The sequence below is a fragment of the Argiope bruennichi genome, chromosome 2 (genome assembly GCF_947563725.1).
Source record: "Argiope bruennichi chromosome 2, qqArgBrue1.1, whole genome shotgun sequence".
Taxonomy (NCBI): Eukaryota; Metazoa; Arthropoda; class Arachnida; order Araneae; family Araneidae; genus Argiope; species Argiope bruennichi.
In genome coordinates, this window is record NC_079152.1 from 1,557,005 (window position 1) to 1,583,196 (window position 26,192).

The window sequence follows — 26,192 nt, forward strand, 5'->3', positions numbered from 1 at the left end:
CTTTTCTTTTGGTTAATTTTAACCTCTTATGCACTTTCAAAATGAACTGAACTCAGTTGAACTAAACAAAATTTGTGCGGCATTTTCCTAAAACATAATGATGGGAAATAATAAATGTTCTCTAACTTTGATGAAAAATAAAAAATTTAATTAAATTTTGCGTATGATGCAGTTTTATTTTTCCTATTTAACTCTGATAGTAATTTTATAAGCAAGTTAGTAAATTTATCAAGTTAGTAAGCAGGTTATTATAAGTTTATTATTTATATTATAAGCAAGTTTTAGAAATGCAGCACTTTGTTACGTAAATTTTAAATTTCAAAATTTTAGAAAAATCCTAAATATTGCTATTTTATTCTGATGTTTTATTTATTGATTTATATTAAATATTTTTCGAAAATTTTTTAATAGAAGTGTGAGGTTTTTTTTTTTTCAAATTTTTTTTTCTACTTGCTCGAATTTGAAATTATAACTAATTTATCACTTTTGATCTCCACCTTGTTTACGCGGAATATTGATTTTTCTTGGTCATCCAATTGCATTCACTTAAAATTCATCTCGTTATTTGAAAAATATGAATTCATTGAAATCGATCAGCTACTGCTTACTGTGCGTGCAAAATGAAAAGGGCAGGAAATGATGCTAAAAAATTCATGATGCAAACTTGGAGGGCAGGTAGAAAACAAAGATACGAATACTACTTATATAGGAAAACCAAGTAGCAATTCATTTCTTCAGTCATAAATACAGGGCGTCTCAATTTAACGGAAACAAGATATTTTGATTCTGGCTTTTGTACCCATTTATCTGAAAGTCAATTTCGGGATATGATGGACTGGGCGCGTTGAACCATTCCCTTGGCCATTCTCATCTCTCAATTTATCGGACATCGACTACTTTTTCCGGGATACCTGAAGAGTCTTGTTTATAAAACTCCAGTTGAATCAGCTGAAATCTCGTTCTCGTAGCTGCTGCATGTGTAAACACCTGGCATCTTTGGCAATGTGCACCAGTCGCTCTGAACATCTCGTTTCAGTTGAATTGAGATACTCAAGATTTAGAACTAAAGAAATGGAACTGTGAACTGGGTTTTCTATGCGAATGTTATTCTTATTTCTTTCCTCTACCTTCCCTCCAAGACTGTATCATGAATTTAGAATCTGTATATACACTAAAACCCCCTGTATATACACTAAAAATAAAAGTGAAAATTTACTTCAGAGTTATATCCCAAAGATAGCACTTTTTTCTGTAGTTTTGGCATTGGCAAAATGAATTATTGAATGGTATAATTCTATTCTATGCTAATTTCATTCCATTCTTATTCTATTTCATTGTTCTATCTGATCATTCAATCGCAACAGCGATTGAATAGTTTGATGGAACAAAGTTTGAATATATATATATATATATTGCATACAAGAAAGCAAAAACATAGGTACCTTTTCATCACATTCATAACATGAAAAAAATATGCGCTCAAAAATATAAAAATGCCAGTTTTAGATACTTTATTAGATTTACATATGATCATATAGCTGAAGTGTAAGAAAATCTATTTGCTTATCTATTAGTCTGGAATAAAAAAAACAACATCTGAATAGATTTGAAAACAAATTATAATTATTTCTGTAAAGGAAAATATTAAATATATTATTTTAAGTCTAGAAGGTTTTGTAGAAGTAATAGGATATGAGAGATGCTTAATTTATTGCTGTGCAGCAAAGTTAGTCCACATATTTTAGAAATCCTTATTTTTTTGTGATAAATGCTAAATGATGCGATACCAATAAAGTCATTATCGTTTAAATATGCAATAATTCATTGTTTTTGTTTAAGAATTGAGAGGAATTTGAAAACAATAACTGAGATGATAAAGAATTTACCTTTGCCTTCAAATTTGCCCAGAAGAATTTTTTTAAAAATTTTATTTCTCATGTAAGTTATGCTGATAAATAGCAGAATCCTTCTAACTTGGTTGACACCAATGAATCACGCGACTAAATATCTGATGAAATAACGAGAACGATTTGAATTTCAATTCAACAAATGAAACCTATTGCTAAAAAATGGTAAAAAATTTTTTAGTTGTCGAAATTTCAAGAAAAAAATGAATATGATGTTGAAAAATATAAATTCCCATGATAATTGAAAAATATGAAATTTAATTTCCAATGATATGAATGAATACAATTAATAATATTATTGAAAATTATAATTTTTAAAAACTTTCAAATGGTATAATTATGCGTCATTTTATTTATGGAAATTATATAATTGCACAGTTTTATTTATGGAAGTTATATAATTGCGCAATTATATTTATTGCGTTACCACATGCACTATTATATTTATGGAAGTTACCACGAAAAAAATGCTCAAGATCTCGAGAACTTTTCAATAATTAAAAGTTCTAATTCAAATAAATTTTAAAAAAATCCCTCTCAGGTGCACATTCTGATCCTGTAATGAATATTTGTACCAAATTTGGCAACTCTTCATGAAACAGATTGTCCTAACCATTATTTCCACTATAGAAGAATTTTAACTTTAATCATTGTAATTTATCATTTTCTATTAAATTGATTTCTTGATAAGAAATAATAAAATAATTTTGAAAAAAAAAATTCCTTTATGTGTTTTATGATTTTGATTAGATATCGGTTAGTTTCAAAAACGAGTTGGAACCGCACCCGGACTCCATTTGTTAGGCCATACTATTCTTTTTTTGTACCACATTTCATATGAAAACCCCAAATACGCACAGTAGAGGTTATTTTGAATTATTTTCTCATTTATTAAAGGAATTAATTTTATGCCACTACTTTACTTTTTACATAATTTTTCTAAATTTCACCGTTTTTTGTTATTGTTTTTTCCCCCTACCATATCATTCTGTTTTTCTTTTTAAAAAAAGTGTGATTTTTTTAAATATGTTATAATATTATTTTAAATATGTAACTAATATTTTTAGAATTGTGAATTTTTAAATTTCACAACCTTCTAAAGGGGTAAATTCAGTTTAAAAATTTATACTCCCCCCCCCCATACTTATGAATAACTCACTACATTCGAAATAAGTTCACAAATTAATTTTACAGCAATCCCAATTTCCATATCGTACTTTTTTGTGTAATTTTTTATCGTTTTTTTTCAAACATAATTTTTATTAAATCCATTTTTTTGCTCAAATTAGAAGGTTATTTCATCGTTTAATCACGTATGTCAGTCGCCTCGCTGCTGCTACTATTTTCTGCAGATATTTTCATTTTTACTTTGAATACATAGAGCAAAGGTGGGTTTACACTCGGCCAGTTATAAGACAGCCAGTAAGACAACGCATGCGTAGAAAAGGACTGATTTATGTTTCCAGAATGACATAAAACAGATTCAGGCATTCCATACTTGATTATAAATTGCTCTTTTGGCGTCCCTGAAGTTTTCTTCCTCACTGCGAATCTTATTAAAATGATGGATATTTACACAAAGAAACACGGCAAAAATAAAAAGGTCAACATACCTAAATATAGAAAACTATAGAAAAAAAATAACAAAATGAAATACACACACACACAGACACACACGCATGTACACACACAACCTCGCGTTAGAAAGAACAAAGAGCAAAAAATGTCTATGTTATAATTTTTTTCCCGCCAAAAAAGAAATGGAAAACAAAAAACAACCCAAAGTCTACAAACGCATGCGCAGTAAGAAAATATACAATACAGCGACATATTGTCCCGTAGGGACAAGTAGTTGCCATGGACCGAACAGCATTTTTCAGCCTTTCTACGCATGCGCTGTCTACTAACCGTCTTATAACTGGCCGAGTGTGAATTCACCTTAAGAGCAAAAATTTCTGCACATGCAATAATTAAGTTGTCTTTTAAAATTTGTTGCAGTTTCTTTACCTACTTGGCATAATTTTGTCTCATACTTCGGCTCTTTTAAAAGTTCTGAGTTCGTGGAATAAGATTTTATTTCACTTGTTAAGCTTCTCAGTTTTTATTGCATTGTTATGTGTCAGGGGGCGAAACTAAAACTGCCTTTTTCTAGAAAGCTTTTGAGTAGTCATTAATTAACTATCATGAATTAGGATTAAGGATTCTAACACGTTTAAAATAGTTGATTGCAAGAATTCGAAATCTGTTACACATATTTTTTTTAAGAACAAATGAACGGACTCCTGGGTACTGAGCCTAGTATTAAATAAGATAATGGTACATTTATTCAATAAATATATACATGATGTGATCTGTCTCAGAAATTCAGGTTATCATTACGATACCAACTGTCTACGTGGAAAATGGCATTTTCCGACCCTGTAGGGCAAAAAAAAAAAAAAAAAAAAAAAAAAAAAAAAAAAAATATTGCATTTAATTTCTTTTGCCGCTGGATTTCTACATACGCATGTTACAACTATGTTAAATGCATTTGTGTGCGTGTGCTCGTTATCAATGCTAAAATCAAGAGTTAATTTTTAAAAATAACATAAAGATAGACGAATCGAGCCTATTACTTTCTGTGCCACATTGTTTCGAACTAGAGGTTTGAATTTCCTTAAGCATTTTGCTACAATAAAAGCTATATATCAAAATGTCTATTTTACAGTTCTTCACTAGAGATCTTAATACAATTTATTAATATGTCGTTTATTCAAAATCGGATATTCACTTTTACAAAACTTTGATGAATATTAAAACATCTGTTGTTATTCTTCCTGATAATTCTTTAAAAATGAGCTTTCTTTCTGAAGTTTTCTTTTAACATTCTGTTCTTTCTCTCGCACAGTGCTAGGAACAAATGAGAAAGATATCGAATATTCGCGGAATGTGGTTAAGTTTCAAGTCGCACCGCAATGTTATGCATTGCGCAATGTTGTGGTAAACCACCAAAAGGAATGCGCTACATTTCGAAAATTAATATTTTCTTCTCCTCTTTTAAAATTATGCTATATTGAAAAAAAAAAATGATGACATCTTAACTTCCATAGTATTGACAAAAAAAAGTGGATTATTAATATTTTGAAAGTCAAACATGATAAAGACTACACATAATCTTAATATGAATGAAAATTATTGTGAATATGTATGTATGAATGTGTGTTCCACATCTACTCCGGAACGTGCAAAAATTAATTAAATATTTATTTTATTAGAAATGAACCGAAATTTTGCTGTTTCTTCCTGTGGAACTTCGAATTAAATTAATAGAAAAGAAAATTTTTAATACCACCTTGAAATTCAAAATTGTGCTTCTTAAATAATACCAGTTTGATTTCACTATAATTTGCCTTCAATTTTTAATATCTTTGCAGAATTTAATGAATGATTGAATAGACGCAAGCAATTTTGAAATATGAAAATTTGTAAAAATTCTGTTGCTAATCAACATTCAAACTTGAAATTTTTCTACCTTTACTTTTTTTGTTGTTGTTGTTTGTTTGTTTTGTTTTAAAAATATTTTTCAATGTTTTATATTAATTGGTTTTGAAAGAATGCAAAAGTTTGTTTGCTAAAAATAAAATAGAAAGATTTTGTGTTCTATAATATTTGAATTAAAATATTATAGAACACTTTTGTATTAAAAACAAATTATTTAAAAAGCGTTTATTTATGGACATGTTGGGATTTATGGACGTGTTAAAATTTAACTGGGAAATATTGAAATATAAGCTAGATTTTAATGAAATTTTTAAGATAATAAACTGAGTCGTTAAATTTTTTTATTAATAAAAAAACATGGAAATTTCCCATCCAGCAGTTTGAATATTTTACTATAATATCAATAAAGGTAATACTCCAATATATCGCGAGTTTTTTTCAAACTGTAATTATCTCAATTTTAAATTTATTTCATCAAAATTTTCCTTTCCTTCATTTAATCTTTTAGAAAAGAGGTGGGTTTAATTTTTTGAGGGGGGGGGGATTTTTTTTTCCTTTTCTGTAAATTCTACATAAAGAGGTATAAGACATTCAAGAAAAATCATCCAAATGTTTAATTTTGAGATTTATCTAAAATTAGAATTAATTGAAAATATAATTTTTTAATTGCAGATTGCATAATATTTCCATAATAATTTTCTTCTGCAAGTAAAAAATAAGTATATGAACTTAATGATTTCATAAATTAATTATAAAATTTAGTGAAAATGGTAAAATAGTATTGTAAGTATAAATCATTATTTTTTAAAGAGTGAAAAGTGTTGAACAATTTATGTTTTGAATAGATAAGTGAGAAATGGGAAAGAATGTTCTGTTTTATTTCCTTTCTTTTTCTTTTTTTTAAAATTTAGTTGTTGAATGTTCCATAGATGTGTTTCACTGATTTGAGATAAAATTTTCTCATATACTTATTGTTGAAGAAATTGAATGGATTATGGTGTATATCATATTTTTGTTTACTTACAGTGGGGTTTTTTTTCTTAATTAAACCAAGTATCTTTCTTTTTTTATCGTTAGTGTTTGTTCAAGAACTTACGAATGAGCATGAATAGTGCTAAAAGAAAAATGGAATGTTCCGCTGAATTTTTTCTTTAAAATAATTAACAAATAGAAGGAAAAGCAAAATAATAATAATAATTAACGCATTTTTTTAGCAATTTTCAAGTGATATGTCTTCCCTACATGTATAAATTCCAAAAATGAATTGCGAGGTACTGCTAAGCCTAAACTATCTACTTTTTAAAAATAAATTCAAAATGTATATTACAGAAAATATTCGTCTGACGTATAAAAATTTATATGTAAAAATGAATTTTCATTAGATATTCAGCTTTTTTTTTTCTTTTAATCTATTCAAATGAAGTATTATTGGGCAAAGAAAAGGAATATTTTCTTAATATTAAAGAAGCATAAATGACAAAAATCATGAATTTTTGATAATGAATATCCATTTCTCGCAAATTTTAAAGATATGATTGTAATCTATACTTATAATAAAGCTCAATGTGTGTGTGTGTGTGTGTGTGTTGGCGCTCTACAGGCCAGACCGTTTGACCTACAGCTACCAAATTTGGTACATGTATACCTTGGAGGTTGGGAATGTGCACCTGGGGTTTCTTTTTTCGAATTTTTAATTAGAATTTTAATTATTAATTAAAAACTAACTTTCCCGCCAAAAAAGTCTTCCATTTTCCCCAACGCCAACTTTTCCGCCAAAAAAATCTTCCATTATCCCCAGCGCCAAACGAGAAAGGCTTCAGTTTTTTTTTTCTCCCAACAGTAATGAGGCTAGGGTTAAACTTTTTCGTCGGATTATTTCAATCGGTTCTGTTTATTTTCTTAATGTTTGATGCATTTAAAATTAAACATTGTTAATGAATCAATCTTTCAGATTCATTCTGAAGTACTTTTGAATTAAAAAAAAACAGAATAAAGGAAATTAAAAATTTCTAATACGCATAGCGTTACCCCAACTGGCGTAGAAAAAATCACGTATTTGCGTTACGTAACCGGCGAAGAAAATTCACGCATGCGCATTCTGTTCTGATTGTTGACATGACAACGTTATCAATGGATGATTTAAATTATTTTTGGGTTAGTTGCATGCTTTTGTAAGTAAATTGTATTTATGTTAGTTATATATTTTTTGTATATGCTTATAGTTTTAAGTACATTGTTTTTTAAGTAGTTTTTTTAAAACCTGTTTTCAACAGTTTATTTTAAACGATTCGTTTTATTTTCTTAGTGTTTGATGCATTTAAATTTAAACATTGTTAATTAATCGATCTGCTCATAATGAATCTAAGAAAATTTTGTTGACCAACTCTTGAGATATTACATAAATTTAAAAAGATATTCTTTAGTGCCCATAAAGTTTAAACGCTGAGTGACTCTATTTTCAGTAATCAGATTATAAAAAAATGCTTTGTTTCAGTAAAAAATATTATTATATTAATTGAAGATAAATTCTTTCCACTTTAATTTAAAGCATAAATTCTACGGGTGCTAACAGAAAATGAGAGAGATACATATTACGTTATGACTGAAGGCCTTTATAATATTATGAATGAATTATATGATAATCAAAATTTGAAGTTTTAAAATATTTTGATGAAGAAGCTATTAAAGTAGAAATTGCATAAAATATTTAATTATTAAAATTTTAACGAACATTAAGATTGGCGAACCGGCTGGTCGCCAAAGGCGGCTAGTACAGAAATAAAAGTGCAATGAATAGATGGCATTTTTAACATTCAAAATAACTTTGCGTTTAATGAAAAAAAAAAAAAAATGGGGTAAATATTTAATGGAATAACCTGGAAAATAATATATGTTTATCATGCCTTTTGCAAATATGGCATTACATGATGCAACAAAATAATCAAAAAAGTGGCGAGTATATATTTAAAAAACTGTTGAAGAAAATCAATTTTTTTCAATGTATTATGCTATAAAAAAAGGGGAAAACAATATTATAATAAGTAGTCCAAATTCTTATCAATTCCTTATCGAGGAAATCCTTTTCATTTTTAATAACATGTCAAAATCAAAGCATAGACATTCATATGTTTTGCTTATTTCTATAAAAAAATTATTTGATTTAAAAAAAATAATCTTCATTCTAAAATTCTCTACTGAAAATGGTCAAATTTGTAAAATAATGATTATTACTTTTATTACTTTTTAAATATTCACACAAGAATAATTTTGGATGCTGCCAGGCTTTGTATAATTTTTAACAGTCTCTAACCTTTCACTAAACTGAATAAAACATTCGTATTAAATCGAAAACACAAAAAAACTTTACAGAAGTTTTCCATTTTTTGAATGCTCACACATATAAAGCCTATGATTTCCGTTACATTATTTTAATAAAATCATTACACATTTCCTATTTTATTAAATTCTTTTATAATTGCGATATAAAAGTTTGATTTGATTTTATTTATTTATAGCTTTAAAAAGACCTATTTCACCGTTCTTCGATGTAGAAATTGTAGAATTCAAGTTATATAGCAACAGTCAATGCATTCGCCATATTATATATATATATATATATATATATATATATATATATATATATACGTACGAACATTTCCCATTGGATTAAAATGCATGCTGTTAAATTATTTAATCAAAAAAGTCTTTATAACTTTTTAATACAACCTACATGGGATGCAAACCATTTTTCAAAGGATGTGTCTTTTTTTTATTCCCATTTTTATATTCTATATCAAATAATTATAATAAAATAATTACAAATTTACCCTAAGAATTAAAAGAAATTAAACTAAAAAACTGTACTTCATGCTTAATTTATAAATTTTTATGAGACAGCTATTCTCCTCCCCCCTTGCAATATTCACCTTGTCTTATCGCCTTCATTCAAATTCAGTATTCAAAAATTGCCATCTAAGCAGACGCCATTTGTTCCAAACGCGCGTAATAAAATTGCTTGGTTTCTCACTTTCATATTTATATTACTCAAGCAAAACAAGCAGGTGTTTAAATAAAAAAAGAGTTAAAAATCGATTTGCAGCTAGCAGTGTTCCTTTGAGTGAGAGCAGAGCTCAATTCGTAATGAAATTTCATGTAGTTATAAAATCGTTTGCTGGAAGAGGGGGAAAAAAATCGATAAATGCATGTGCACACACACACACACGCATGTGAGTACTCAAAAACTAACTTTCGTTTTAAAACCATTTAATAATTATATGGCCTCCATTCTACAATACAGCGCCTGAGAAAAGGCTGTTCCTCTTGTTCTAAAAATAGAAACAAAGAACACATTTTATTCATCAGCGCATTCGACTCATCACCGTTGAAGTTCTCTTCTATTGAGTGAGAGGGGTGGGCAGAAGGATGTATGTCATCTCTTCCCCGGAATAGGTCACAATAATCAATACGCGCTGGGGAGGGGGATTTAGGACGGGGGGGGGGAGTGACGCATTGCTTTTAAATGAGAAACCCGTCTGCGAAGAAAAACAGAAAAATGGAATATTTCTCGCTCTGATGGGATCGCGTTGATTGCAAAGATGGAAGAGCCATTCATCATTATTTTACGCATCGAACTTGGAATGGCAGCGCTTTTCAAAGCGCTTGGAACGATGTTTCTGCTGGAGTAAACAAATCTCCAATAACGAAAAGCCTACATTTAAAATGTGTTGTTGTTTTTTTCAGGAAAGAATTTGAAAAAATGATTCTTTTTCTCATATTTCCTCCCCTGTTCTGTTTACGTTTATGAAATGCAGAAATTCAACGATAGCTTCTTTCTTTATATATGAATGTTTCCTATTTATATACCTAACCTTTTTAATACCATTAAATCGGGCTATTATATACCTATTATTATTATTATTTTGTCATAATTTGTTGATTTTATCTCCGTTTTGTAATACAGGAAGTAAAGGGAATCATGGATTGCACGAAGGAACCAACATATTAAATTAATTCGCAGCTCCAATCATTCATAACATTTATTTATTTTTATTTTTAATAATTAGAGTCATTCACACGATATAAGATTTTGTATGCAAATATTTCTTTTACAATATTTGAGTCTTCTAGATTATATACTTTTCTGTAAACCAACAATTCTCTCCAAAATCTTGACACTTTTCGATTATTTTAAATTTGTCACCTGTGTTGATGAGTTGATTTGCTAGGAATATTGGTAGTGTGTTTGATTTCAATTAAATCTCTTAGGCAAAATTTGGTGTTCATGATTCTCTTCATAAAAAAATCAAGTATCAAGCTGTAAAGATATAAATGTCGCGTTCTTTTAAAAATTTTATAACACTTATTTTCGAACAGCTGCTTATTTTCTAAATGAAATCATGTCTTAGGTCATCAAAGTACCAATAATAACTTCAGTGTCGGCATTTTTTTTTTTTTTTTCAAACTGCTTGTTGCTTTTTGTGTAATATAATTTTATTTTATGATTATTTATTTAAATTGTAAGAAAGAATGTAAGCTGAAACTGCCTTTCTTAGTTTTAAACAATGGGAGAAATTCACACCATCAAATATTTGTCGAAACAATGAAAAAAAGTTTGAAATTCACTGGAACTATGAAATCTGATGTGTTCGAAATTATGTGTTTTTGAAAAAGTTCTGACAAAAATTTAAAGATCGACGAAATATAGAAAAAACTAACTAAACTGGTAAAGAGACATTTTTTAAAAATTCAGATGGTGCAAAAATTCGTTTTGGGCCCGAATATTGATTTATGATATATATACATAGATATAAAAAAAAATCATTCTTCATCTCTCTTCATTCAAAATCTCGTTCCATTTTTAATTAGATAAAATTTTAGTTAAATTTCCAAAAATAGCGCAATTCTGATATTTTCACACGTGTTGACTTAGGTAAGGGAAAGTTAAATATATTTTAAAAAGATGCGTAGGTAAGGATATTTTTTCCTTTCCCTCCCGTCACGGGAATAAATGGAATCAATAATTTTGTTAAACGTGTGTTGGAAATAATTAAATAAATAAGTGGGAATTGGATCAGGGAAAAAAAAAAACCATTTTGGAATGAAGTTAACGTAGGCTAATTGAAGATAAAAATTAGGAATTTAATTAGAAATAAAATTTATATATATATTTTTTTTTTATTTCTTGCACAATTCCCCTGATTTATTTAACACTAGCCGCCTTTGGCGACCAGCCGGTTCGCCAATCTTAATGTTCGTTAAAATTTTCATAATTAAATATTTTATGCAATTCCTACTTTAATAGCTTCTTCATCAAAATATTTTTAAACTTCAAATTTTGATATGCATATAATTCACTCATAATATTATAAAGGCCTTCAGTCATAACGTAATATGTATCTCTCTCATTTTCTGTTGGCTCCCATAGAATTTATACTTTAAATTAAAGTGGAAAGGATTAATCTGCAATTAATATAATAATATTTTTTACTGAAACAAAGTATTTTTTTTTGTAATTTGATTATTGAAAACAGTCACTGAGTGTTTAAACTTTATGGGCACTAAAGAATATCTTTCTTAATTTATGTAATATTTCAAAAATTTGTCAACAAAATTTTCTCAGATTCATCATGACCAGAGTGATTAATTAACAATGTTTAATTTTAAATGCATCAAACACTAAAAAAACAAACAACCCAATCGTTTAAAATAATCGGTTGAAAAAAACTACTTAAAAGACGATGGTCTTAAAACTATAAGCATACACAAAAAATATATAACTAACATAAATACACTTTAATTACAAAAGCATGCAACTAATCTAAAAATAATTTAAATCGTCCGTTGATATTTGTTGCCATGTCAACAATCAGAACACAATGTGCATGCGTGAATTTACAAAGCTAGTTACGATAACGCAAATGCGTGAGTTTTTCTAAGCCAGTTGGGGTAACGCTATGCAGATTAGACATTTTTATTTCCTTTATTCTGTTTTATTTTAATTCAAAAGTATTGCAGAATTAATCTGAAAGATCGATTAATTAACAATGTTTAATTTTAAATGCACCAAACATTACGAAAATAAAACAGAATCCTTTGAAATAATCAGCCGAAAAATCTTAGACCTAGCCTCATTACTGTCGGGGGAAAAAACTGAACTCTTACTCATTTCGTGGTAGGGAAAATGAATAATTTTTTGTCGAGAAAGTTAGCTTTTAATTAATAATTAAAATTCTAATTAAAAATTCAAAAAAAGGGACCCCAGGTGCACATTCCCGACCTCTAAGGTATACATGTACCAAATTTGGTAGCTGTAGGTCAAATGGTCTTTTCTGAGGAGCGCCAACACACACAAACACACACACATTGAACTTTATATATAAGTATAGATGTTTTTTTAAAGCAAGCGAAGAGGGGAAAATAACTATTCTAAAAAATTGGGTAAAGCAGGTGTTCTTATTAAATAAGTAATTTTAAAAAAAAAATGAAACGAAAAAGGGGAAAAGTTATTCTATAAAATTGTGTAAAGCAGATGTTCTGTATTAGAAACTTCTTTTCCCTTTGCAGCTGTGTTGCTATAGAAACCGGCGCACAGCTGTTTACACGTTTATGTTTATCTATTCAGATTTTGTAACATCTAATCAGAGTAACGGTGAATATCAGTGTGTCCGTGTTCGTCAATAAATGTTAATTTTTTTAATAACATGATTAACGAAAACAGAGTCACTGAGCATTTAAACCTTATGGGAACTAAAAAATATCTTTCTTAATTTATGTAATATCTCAAGAATTTGTCGACCAGCCGGTTCGCCAATCTTAATGTTCATTAAAATTTTTATATTTAAATATTTTATGCAATTCCTACTTTAATAGCTTCTTCATCAAAATATTTTAAAACTTCAAATTTTGATAGTCATACAATTCACTCATAATATTATAAAGGCCTTCAGTCATAACGTAATATGTATCTCTCTAATTTTCTGTTAGCACCCGTAGAATTTATGCTTTAAATTAAAGTGGAAAGAATTAATCTTCAATTAATATAATAATATTTTTTTACTGAAACAAAGCATTTTTTTTATAATCTGATTACTGAAAATAGAGTCACACAGCGTTTAAACTTTATGGGCACTAAAGAATATCTTTTTCAATTTACGTATTATCTCAAGAATTTGTCAACAAAATTTTCTTAGATTCATCATGAGCAGATCGATTCATTAACAATGTTTACTTTTAAATGCATCAAACACTAAGAAAATGAAACGAATCGTTTAAAATAGACGGTTTAAAACAGGTTTTAAAAAAACTACTTAAAAAACGATGCACTTAAAACTATAAGCATATACAAAAAATATATAACTAACATAAATACATTTTAATTACAAAAGCATGCAAAGAACCTAAAAAAAATTTAAATCCAGTCCGCATCAGTTGATAATAATTCGTCAACACAATGCGGAATTCAGAACACAAAGCGCATGCGTGAATTTTCAACGCCAGTTACGTAAAGCAAATACGTGATTTTTTTTTTTCTACGCCAGTTGGGGTAACGCTATGCGGATTAGAAATTTTTAATTTCATTTATTCTGTTTTATTTTAATTCAAAAGTACTTCAGAATGAATCTGAAGGATCGATTAATTAACAATGTTTAATTTTAAATGCATCAAACATTAAGAAAATAAGCAGAATCGTTTGAAATAATCCGCCGAAAAATACTAACCCTAGCCTCATTACTGTTGGGAGAAAAAAAACACGGAAGCCTTACTCGTTTGGCGGTGGCGAAAATGGAAGATTTTTTTGGCGGAAAAGTTGGCGGTGGGGAAAATGGAAGATTTTTTTGGCGGGAAAGTTAGTTTTTAATTAATAATTAAAATTCTAGTTAAAATTTCAAAAAAAGGGACCCCAGGTGCACATTCCCGACCTCTAAGGTATACATGTACCAAATTTGATAGCTGTATGTTAAATGACCTGGCCTGTAGAGCGCCAACACACACACACACACACACATTGAGCTTTATTATAAGTATAGATATAGATTAACCGCCTTTGGAGACCAACTGATTTACCAGAAGTAATTGTTATATTTGATTTAAATCTTTTATACATAATAGTGATGAATACCTCCTCACAGCAGTTTCAAGCATCGGTTAAAAAAGGCATTCTTTTAACAGTTTTACAATTATTCTGTTTATTACGCACATGAATCTTTAATCGAATCGAGTGACTAATCTACATCAAATTGTGTGTCATCTCCTGCAGTACTGTAGTTAATTCTATAGACAACCGCGAACACTTTAGCTTCCTTGGCTTTTAACAATGGAAGAAAATCACGAGAGTAAATATTTCATGAAACGATGAAAACGGTTTGGAATTTCATAACAAAGTTGAAACCCATTGTTGAAAATTAAGAAAATAAGATTAAAATCAATAGTTAAAATTCAGGAAAGAAATTGCATGGAAATAAAATGAGTGTCATTAAAAACACAATTGTTTTTAAAAATTAAATTGATGTAAAAATTTATTTTGTGCTATACTATTTTCATTGCGGGAGAATGTCAGATTCTCTCTTAATTTTTAAATAACTGTAATTTATTTTTCAAAAATGTGACTTCAAAATGCACCTTCCCACCATTTAAAGTATATATGCGCCAAATAGGATCAAACAGTCATACAGCTCTAATGCACACACATTCCTTCTCTTCCATTATTAGCAGAGATTGTTTTCTTTTTACAATGGAATCATTACTGTTTGTTAACATTATTAGAATAATTCTATCGAAGTCACCGGATTGAGATATTTGAGTTAATAACATATTTAGGTCATTTTACTCAATTTGCTTATTAAATAACTTTTAATAAATTAATTATTGTATATATTAAGCATCCACTGCACTCATATTTCTAAGATGTACCATATGGCCCTGGGGCACAGTAGCAGTCAGATTTGGAACCAGACCGAAAGACTGTCTTGTAATCATTTCTGGTGCACGTCAAATGTATCAAGAGCAAATTTTCACCCGATGAAGTGAACATTTTGAAAGATGAGTGTCCGTTCCTAAATAACCAGCAAATGACCAACATTTCAAACTCCAGCTTTATTTTTTGAATAAATTTACAAAAGTTATTTGCTAATTTCATTTCTCCTTCTGTAACTACTGAAGGGGAAAAAAAAAAAAAAAAAAACGTAGAAAGACACAGTTTACTTATATGTTTAAATTTTTAAAATAAATTTTTGCTTAAAATTTATGTAGGAATTTCATCAGTGTTTAGAATTATTTAATGACATCTTTTAACTACAAACAAATAATCGAAGATTATAGATTCCCCCCCCCCCAGAAACTATCCGCCTTTGGCGCTCAAACGATTCCATTGGATGAATGGTTGCTAAGAATTTCAATTAAATATTAGTCTTCTCGGCCAACTATTTTTTAATTTCAACTTTTGACCGTTATAACTGCTACTGTTTTAGAAGCCTGCACCTCTCCGTTGATTGTTTGATGAATTTCCCCAGTTTTCTGTCCATACACTCAATTAGGTTGCGTGGCCAGAGCGGACGTGGCTAGAGCGGACGTGGCTAGAGCGGACGTGGCTAGAGCGGACACATAAGATTTCGTGGTTAGAGCGGACACATTTCCCCCCCCCCATCTTAGAACAGATAAAGGGTGCAGATAAATAAGTAAATAAATACTTTTAAAAATCACAAATATAATTTTAAACAGTATTTTAAGTGGCAAATCTCTTTCACGTGGGATAACATTTTTTTTACCGAAATTTTCGGTTTTTGCACTCGATTATCAAATTACAAGGATAAATACATTTTTGCCAATCAAATTTGATTATTTATATTATATTTTAGTGCGAATGCATTTTAAACATTAAAAATTAATAGTAAGTAACATTATAATGAAGGGTATGAACGAATTTCAGGGATTTTGTGAAAAACTGTAATTTAGAGTCAAATAAATATTAGAACAGGTGCAATTGCCATAAAATTAATTAGTTTCATTAATGTAAGTAAAAATAAATACTAGAAGTAAAATATATAAAACAGATACAAGTATATTAAAAAAATACAAGTAAATAAATACTAACTAATCTTTATTATAAAGGCATAAATATCATTTACCATTGGATTTAGTCCAACCTAGTTACAAAACTTTCTAATTGTTTATTGTGACATTTTTCTAAATTGTTTGATGTTTCGAATTCTTTTAGGATGTTTTCAATTCTTTCATTCAATTTTACATATGCTTTTTTCCTTTTTATTCCAGGGTCGCCTAATTCTCAGGATTTCAAATTAAAAAACACTTTTTGTGTTTCTTCTTTTAGTCTATATGAATCATTTCCACTTTGCTTTTTATGAAAGATGGATTGCTCTTCAATGTATTTATTCAAAAATGTATGATAAAAATCATTAAGGAATGATATTTCTTCTCATATAAATAGCGTATGCACTTCGAAATAATAATAATTTCTTCTAGTTTTTAGATATAAAGGCATTACTTTACATAAATATAACGTTTTGCATTAAACGAAAGAGTTTGCGTTTCAGTTTTTGCTTTATTTCTTCTTGCTTCGTTTATTTATTTCAATAATTTCGAACATTAAAATATATGTTATTTAAATATAGGCACTTAAAAAAAGTTGTTTATTAAATTTAAAGTACAATTAAATGAGGTTAGGGGTATTGGAATGATTTGTAAGGAGGGAAAAGTTGCAAAAGCAATTCTTGAAATGCCGTAAATAGCAAGAAAAGCTTCCAACTTCGGATGTTAAGTTTCCATGCTATATCAGTTTTTTTAAAAATTCAGTTTCGAGAGTAGAACTTACAAATTTAAATTTTTCTATTTATCGTCTTAGATTTAATTTAAATGTTGTTACATTTTTTTAAAAAAATCTGTACTCTGATAAATTATTTGTTCATTACATGACTTTGCATTTTGTATATGAAATATTGTAAGTATACGGTGCATAAAATAAACAGCGTACTAAATCAGAAGTATATTAATATTTTGCTAACTGATCATTTGTATCTGTGAAAATTTGTAGGAGATATTAGTTGAATTCAAATTTAATTTTCTTCTAGTTGCACTTTTATTAAACCAAAATCCAAATACACTGTTAAAAAATAAAATAGAATTGAGAAAAATGAATTTTACATTAATATATGTAATATATGTTCTTCAGAAACTTTAATTTTATTGAAGATCGTTTTTATATGTACAATAAATCATAAAAAATAGTGTTGAATGAAGTTCTAGTAATACACTCTTCAACAATATACATCTACACCTTTATTGAAATGTTTACTGATTAGCTATGCGTTTTTTCCATATTTTAAACAATGTAATTATTTCTAATTTCAGAAGAATTCATGGCCATTTTAAACCTACCAGGGGCTCTGGGATAATGCAAATCTCAAAACCCCATTTTCTATCCAAATTTTTTTTATTGATTTTAATTTAATTTTTATTTGGCAATTTTAATAGTAAATTTTGAAAACTGAAATCGCAAGTCCCTTTCTAAAAAGTCCATTTCAATGTTGTACAAATAAAAAAGTGCACAGTCAAAACGTAAAATTAATTTTAAGCAAAATATCGAAAACAAAAGACAACTTTCTATAACACTCTAAACAATATTGTAAAAGGGGGGGAATATATTTTTTTAAACTGTAAAGCTCCAAATGTTTTAGAATTATAAAATAGCATAACGAATAGCTTGTAAATGGTAATTAGGAATATTATTAGAATGAAGTTGCAAAATTAATTTAATCAATACTTGATTATGACTTGAATAAATTTGACTGCAGGGTTCTCTGTCATTAACTGAAAGTATAAAACTAAATACCTTTCTATTCTAAAAATTATCAAGAGCTGAGGGTATTTTTCTTTTTTTAACTTATCACTCTTTGTTAAGTCCTTTTCATTATTTTAAGATTATTTTCTCGCCAAATACAATTGCCAACAGATAACATATGTTTTAGCAAACCTAAACGAATCACTCTCTATCCCCTTTTTTATAAAGAGCTACGCAAGATTTATTGGCCTTTTATGACCTGTACGCAAATGTTCGTATGCATTTCTCCCGACTGATTAGGGAAACAACACAATAGCTGCAAGAATGTCCGCTCTGCCCACCCAGCTCCTCTCACGTGTCCGCTGTAGCCACTGTCCGCTCTGACCCTTTATCTGTTCTAAAATGGGGGGGGGGGGGGAAATGTGTCCGCTCTAACCACGATGAGTTTCGGAGTGTCCGCTCTGACCACGAAATCTTCTGTGTCCGCTCTAGCCACGCCACCCTCAATTATATCACAGGAAAAAGCGGCAATATTTATAAATGTGTTCACTTCGAAAATATTTCACCGTTACAGGATTATAACATTACACCTTCATTTTAAGTATAACAAAATTTCAAACATTTTATTAAAATCCCACTTTGTACACCACGCGAAAAAGTAAGCCAAATCCTTAAATCTTGGATCTCACCATTAGTAATCTGATCATTCTTGTTAATTGCATTGTGTCAATACAAATTTTTTAGATATCTCTCCTCCCTCAAATAATTTATTTATTACAAGATTATTTTATCTCTTTAAGAATTTTAAAAACTTAGTACAACTCTATCGTTAGAGGTTTCTAGACCTTTATTTTATAAAAGAAAATAAATTTATTTACTACGAGCCGCCTTTAGCGACCAGCTGGTTCGAGAGAATATAAGTTGTGTTTAATGACCGCCGAATCTCTTTTGCATACATTTGGTATTCAAAATTCTTCCAAGAGAGCATTTTTAAGTATGGAATGATGACAGACATTATAGTCATATTATTTTAATAGCCTTACACTTGTTATATACATTGTGTATATGAACCAAACTAATAAAGTCAAGCCCCATGATATATTAGTGCTATGCAACTGTTTGGATAATATATTTTCGAACTTTTACGATACTGTAATGTCAATTCCTCATTCGTCCTGTAAACTATGCGGATATTAAACAAAATCCTCAGCTTTCAAGAGTGGGGGGGGAGATCCTATTTAATAAAAGATGTTTGATGTTTAATAAAAGAATAGAAACGGTTTAAATATTAGCATAGCAAAATATTTTTTAAAAGTAGACAAGAGTTTGCTCTTCTTTTTAATTGGTATCATAGATAAAAAATATTTTTTTAGTTAAACAGTGTCACTATTCATTCAATTTTATTTAATTAACTAATTAATCATTCAATTTTATTTAATTAGCTTTGTACAATAATATTTTCAAGAACTATCGCGGAAATGTACTAAAATTTTGCTTCATTTTTATTATTTAAAATTTCCAAAATATTTCTCTGAGGTTCACGTTTTCACTTTCCTAAGTATATCTGAACCAAATTTGGTAGGTATGCATCAAACAATCTGTCCTGTGGAAAATTCACCCTCGCACCCTTTTATTATAGCTGAGATTAAATGAAAGTTCAAAAGAAAAACGTTATACAAAACACAAGGGAGAAAATTTCTAAACTACGAATAAAACTTTTTATAATTTGTACAGAAATATATAAAATTTATCTTAATTTTATTCCTCACTAAATATGCATCGCGGAAATATTTAAAATGATTAATTCTCGCCGCCCTTTTGAGTACAGAAATGATGTGGAGTCAACTACCCCTAATGATGGGAGGGGCCTTCTATTGGAGAGGTAATACCGTGGCCGGTGATGGGCCTTAAGACTCAGCCTTAGCTCCCGCCTATGCTGTCACGGCTTCCTATCATTTAGATTTTTCCGTATACTTTTGGACGAGTCGGAGCATCTGTCTATGACTTTTTCTTCTATACTACAAACAATTCACATTTTTATATGTCACTTATTTTATGTAATATCTATTTAGGTTTCATTTTTACGAGCTACAACACAGTAAAATAAGGAAGGTGAATTAAAAAATTAATTGCACGCAAAGTGATCCAAGGTACAAGGCAGTCTTGTACTTTGGATAATACCATTTTATACCTGGGATCCTATTAACGTCTACACAGATGTTAGTTCGAATTCGAGATGCGAAAAAGAGGAGAAAAAGGCTTAACCTCAACTTCAGTTTTCGAGATTTTAAAAGAAGATTTACCTGTTGGTTGGGTTACCGCAAAGAGAAGCAACCTTCAACCTGCTATCTCGACAGCACTCATTTTTCCACAACACATTTCACGACATAATGATCAAAACATTCGCCAACCAACCATCAGAATCTCCTCTTTTTAAAAATCCTAAGCATCAAAACAACCTTGACTTCTCCTTGTCATCTTTAAATTCCTTTTTCTTCTCCTTGTAATCTTTATGCGGGAATTATGGTTGAGTCCTACTGGCTATCACCTGCCTGGTGTCGGGGGCAAATCTCGCCATTGGAGTTATGGTGATTCAACCTCACACTTTGATTTGCCCACCAAGGAAGAAAAAACCCCAGCCAGCATTTCCCTTGGTAGGTTGAAAGCTGTTGCTCCTGATAAACTTGCCTTTTCTGGCTTTTTAATGGATTATTTTACAACGTATTTTGTCTTAAACAGTCTCAACCATTTTTCTCATCTGCTCCCCCCCCCTCACACACACACATACTTCATTGCTCTTGAGGGCTGATTTTTATTATTAGCCTCAGCAATAGTAATTAAATCTCCATTCTTCGCCAATCCGTAGTTCATATTTACCATTTTATTTTTGTATTGCCTCCAGCACAGCATTGCTTTTTCAGAAATTTACTTTTCTTGTGTCATATTGAGCATCCTATTTTAATTTATCTTTACCGGGCTTCTTAAAAAGCGCCAAATGCTGCATGAATGTTACAAATTTGACGTTGAATACTTTACATGCTTCTCTAATTAAAATTTCCTTCTTCTTTCAATACACATAGTTTCATTTTTTTTGGGGGGGGGAGGGGGAATCAACATTTTTACGCTTTGCTGCAAGACCTGCATTCTCGCGCCTTGCTCTGTGGCACATCACTTATCTTAAATAAGTGCTGCATGATGTAGAGTGTGTTTATGATCCAAACACACAGTATGCCTACAGTTCCAACGTATGGCAACTGGCTGTGTTTGAACTTATAAATAATATTTAGTTTTTGCTTATCTAATTATACGTACGGAATGAATGTCGGGGAAGTTTTCCATCAATTCTTGAAGCTTGCTAATATAAAGAATTTAATTCTTCAAACATTTCGGTTTTTGAGCAGGAAAAGTAATTTAATAACTACATTCTTAAACGAGATCTAAATGGTAAGAGATTAATATTTTTCTACTCAATACTAGTGAGTGTTGCTTCAGGTGTTCAGTTTTTCATGGCGGAATGACAGCACATATTTCCTAAGTTTGGATGTGATAAATCTGTCAGGATACACTTTGGAATGTTTTTGCTATTTTTCAACAATGAACTCGTCTTCCTTAAAAATTTCACATCAGTCTTTTTTTTTATTTTTAATTTTTTTATATATAAACCACTTTGCCACTCCGTTCTTTTAGGTTATTTTTCTGATTATAAATGATATTTGAAATTTTCTTGTAAATATTATTAATTAATTTTGTTAGTCTCGCATTTCTGGAACATTCTTCGCATGTTCAGATCTATGAAATATCGAATTTCATACATCTAGTTCTTTCCGTTTTGTGTTTATCATTTTAACTTATGTTTTGAAATAGCCGGACAAACAGACTTTTTCTGATTGGATTTTACTTAAAATTTGACAGAATACGAATTTGGTGTAAAGACCGTGTGCTACATTTTATGCATCTAGCTGAAAGCGTTTTAGAATCATCTTTGTCACAGACAGACATTTTCCATAAAAGTGTTTTTCAAACTTAAGGAGATCTAAAAGTAGAGATTCGTCAAGTTCGAACTTTTTACTGATTACAATGCTTTCTCTATATTTCGTATGCGATGTACGAAAACGTAAAAAGTTAATAGAGAAGAAATAGTGCGAATTCTCGCCCACCGAATTCGCTGCAGAAGAATTAAAATGATTGACTAAATTCATTAGTAAGCCTAAGTAGTTTCTTAAAAAATTCGAAATTGACCTCACATACCACAAAACTAAAAACCAAATTTAGTTGCATTCATTTGTCTAATTGTTTGTTTGCATCACTAATAATACTAATATGGTATATTAATAACAGTATCAATTGGCTATTTTTGTATGATATATGTTGGTCTTTATTTTATATAATTAAATGTTCAATCTCGAATAAAAAGTTTATTTATTCAGATATTTGAGATTTTTTAAATTAATATTTTCCATAGATGTATAATATGTACAAATTTACCATTGTCAAAATTTGGTCATAAAATGTGAGATATTTTATGCGATATCGTATATATGTTATGCACTCAAGACATTTTTTTGTTTCCATGAATACGACATTCTCTTAGATATATTTCAGCGAATAAAAAGGTTTCTATTGTTATACCCGAAACGGCAATAATAAATACAAAAAAAAGCATACATGAGAGTATTAATTCCAATTTATTATAAAGGAACAAAAGAATATAAACGGAATCGGAAAAAATGTGTTTTTTCCACCCAAATATTCATTGAATTCCCCAACGGCAGAATGTTTTAGTAATTACATTTATGAATAATTTATTGTAGAAATTAGAGTTAAAATTTTTCTGTTGCTAGCTTCTTATTTCGGATCATGTTTTTACTTATCGTCTTGAAAATTAAAATTCCAATCCAAAAAAAGAATTGCATTTGAAGTTTTGAGTTACTGATTCCAAAAATGTATCAAAATGAAAGATAGCTGCCACAACCATTAAACTAATCTCTTCATTCGCATTCCGATATTTCATCAAATCGTCTGCACACAGACGTGGAATGAATTCCGAACTAATTATTCATTTCGGTAGATTCCATGTCATTCTGTGGTCGTTAAATGAGCGGAAAGCATTCGCTGCCTCCATCCGGCGGGAGTGAATGCCATTGAGTCCTGACCATCAGTTCTGCTCTGTTGGGCCTGTCATTCCCCGATTCAATGCAAGGTCCCTTTTTTCCACGTAGTCATGGCTGTCCGATTCAGATGGCGAACACGAAGAGGAACTGAGAACAAAACGGCCACTCTCACTTTGGAAAGATCATAAATAAAAAACGACGGTGTGAAAAGAAAACATGCGAGTTGTAAATTTAGCCATCAAAGGTAATTTTTGAGCGAAACTTCAACTGCAATCAGTTGGTCTATCTATAAAAGCTCGAAATATGAAACGCCTGATGAAAGGTCTTCGACCTGGACGCAAACTTCTATAAAAGAATATAAAATAAAGTACTTAATCTATATTTTATCGAAAGTTCATCTGATATAAGAATAAGCTATATTAATATATGAATAACGACACTTTATTCTACTAAAAGGCACGAATCACAGGTAGAATAGAACGTAACAGAAATCAATAACACTCATATAAATAGCAAACCGTTATTAAACAACAACAACGTCACAATTTTGCTCTGAATGCAGCTAGAGGGCTTGCTCTACGGTTAAAGAGAGAATTCATTGTATACATTCTATAACATTCTCACGTTTGTATAGGTTTCCTGACAATGCTTAGGATTTTCTAGAAGAATTTTCAAAGCTGGATTCCTAATATTGCTATGCAAAAATTCCTACATTTTTTAGAACCTTCAATTATGTAACTAACGACAACAAATGATCTTCAAATTTTCCCCAAAAGTGGAAATGGGTTAGAGCAGGGGATCATAAATGATGTATCCTTAACTGTCCTATAAAATAAAAATTGCCGAAATATGTACACTAGTTCTAGCTATAGCACTGCTTCTTTGTTTTTGTCAATTATTTTAAACATAAAGAATGCTCAACTAATAGCTCGTCGCATGAAGAGGCTATTCTATATATTAAAAACTAGCTGCCTTTGGAGACCAGCTGGTGGCCAAGATGAATGAGCGCTAAAATTTTCAATTAAATACTTAAGTACCTTGGTCTCCAAATACTTTTTGCAGCAAAATATTTTCAAGATACAAAATTTGATAGTCACATAATTCATATTATTGTAGAAAATTTAACCCATTCTGTTCATTATTCTGTATATCACTCATTTTCTGTCAGTTCTCGTAAAATTTGAACTTTAAATTAAAGTGGAAATGATTAAACTTCAATCAATATTAAAAAAAATTTGCTGAAACCAAACATGTATTTTTTTTTATAAATATGAGAACATGAATGAAAGTCTCTTATGTGCACTACAAAATAAATTTCAGAATTTATGCAAAATTTCAACTACCGGTTCAATAATAAATTTCAGAATTTATGCAAAATTTCAACTACCGGTTCAATAAAAAATTCTCTAAACTATGCAATTTTTTTTCGCTTTACTTTCAAAGGGATTTAAGGTATTTAAATAATAATATTTTATTCGCTTCGGTCCATAAATATACTTTAAAAATGATGAAATCTGAATTTTATAGAGTCCTTTGAACCTAAGGAATCATAGTGAAATATTCTTGACACTCCAACTTTTAAATAAATAAACGATTTTATCTTATGCGATCACATCTGACCGAATTTTGAATATTAAAATCTTAGAAAAATCAGCATTTCATAATCTTAGGCCAATCAGCCTTAGGAAAACTGTGGGTGCTGATGGGCGTATCTTCTTTGAGATGGTCGAAGGAGTGGTTTAAAATCTCGCATTTTTATATAAGATTTTTATATAAGTTTTTTTTTCTTTATTACATTGTTAATGAGTGCAAAACTTATGAAATGATGGCGATTTCTTTGAAATGGGGATTGTGTTGATTGATAATGAGATGAAAATGATTAAAATGTTTGCCATATTTCATATTCCGAAAGCTTACTTTCTTTTCCTTCATGCAGGTGTTTATGGATGCGAAACTGAAGTTTGCAGCTCTGGTCCTTGTGCTTTTAATAAGTGAAATCGGAGGACAAAGTTCTTTCGATAACTATTTCGAAGGTAAGAGTTTTTATGTTGGAATTTTTCATTATTAGTTCACTTCCGGTTCCAATCCATTTAAAGAAAAGTGAAGTAATTCCATTTTTTAAGCTATTTATATTTGTATTCTCTTACAATTATATTTAATGTAAGTGAACTTTATGTTTAGGAACTATTATTTTTATGATAGTTTCGTCATGCCGAAAGACTGAATTTAATTTCATCAGTCGGCTCAAATGACTATGTATGCAAATTAAAAAGTATGCATATTGTGAAATCAAAGCGGATGTGAAAAATCCTGCTTCGGAGTTATGATTCAATGAAAGCACTTTCTTTTTTTTTTTTTTTTTTTTTAACAATGGCAAAATAGCGCAAAGGAATATTTTGTATGAGGAATTTAAATTTCTGCAAAACATTAAACACATCATTATAGTTTGTTTATTAAATGAAAATTTAAAGACGTTAAAATAAAGAAAAAACGTGCGAAAATGGCATGGATATCATTAAAAACGTCCTTTTTCACAGATTTTTGATGCAAAACAACTTTTTGTGAGATAATACTTTTGGAAGACATGGCATCCATTGTCATAGGGATGAGTCATTTCGCGCTCGATTCATCTTTCTGATCCATGCCTATTTCTTGATTTCTATTACATTTTCTTTGCTTCGACTAAATGGAATTTTTCGGGGAATAGAAAGGATCACCTTCAAAGCATATCTAATGACATTTTGCAGCTCCATTGATTTGCGAAGCACTGAATGAAGTGCAGCTGTAAAAACTGTTCATTAAAACAATCTGAAACGTTCGTCTAGAGATTTGTTTACATTTTACTGTTGCCATTCTGCAAAAAGTAATTATAACGACTTCTATACCATGTACCTTAGTGTT

At 29.6% G+C, this 26,192-nt stretch overlaps 1 protein-coding gene across 1 annotated transcript in view; it reads left to right on the forward strand.

Moving 5' to 3' along the window:
* Window positions 1–26,192, forward strand: part of LOC129989237 (uncharacterized) — a 48,514-nt gene that overhangs the window by 265 nt on the left and 22,057 nt on the right. The window contains exon 2 of the mRNA XM_056097627.1: window positions 25,228–25,324. Within this exon, the coding sequence (XP_055953602.1) occupies window positions 25,228–25,324 (97 nt within the window). The remainder of the gene's footprint in view (window positions 1–25,227; window positions 25,325–26,192) is intronic.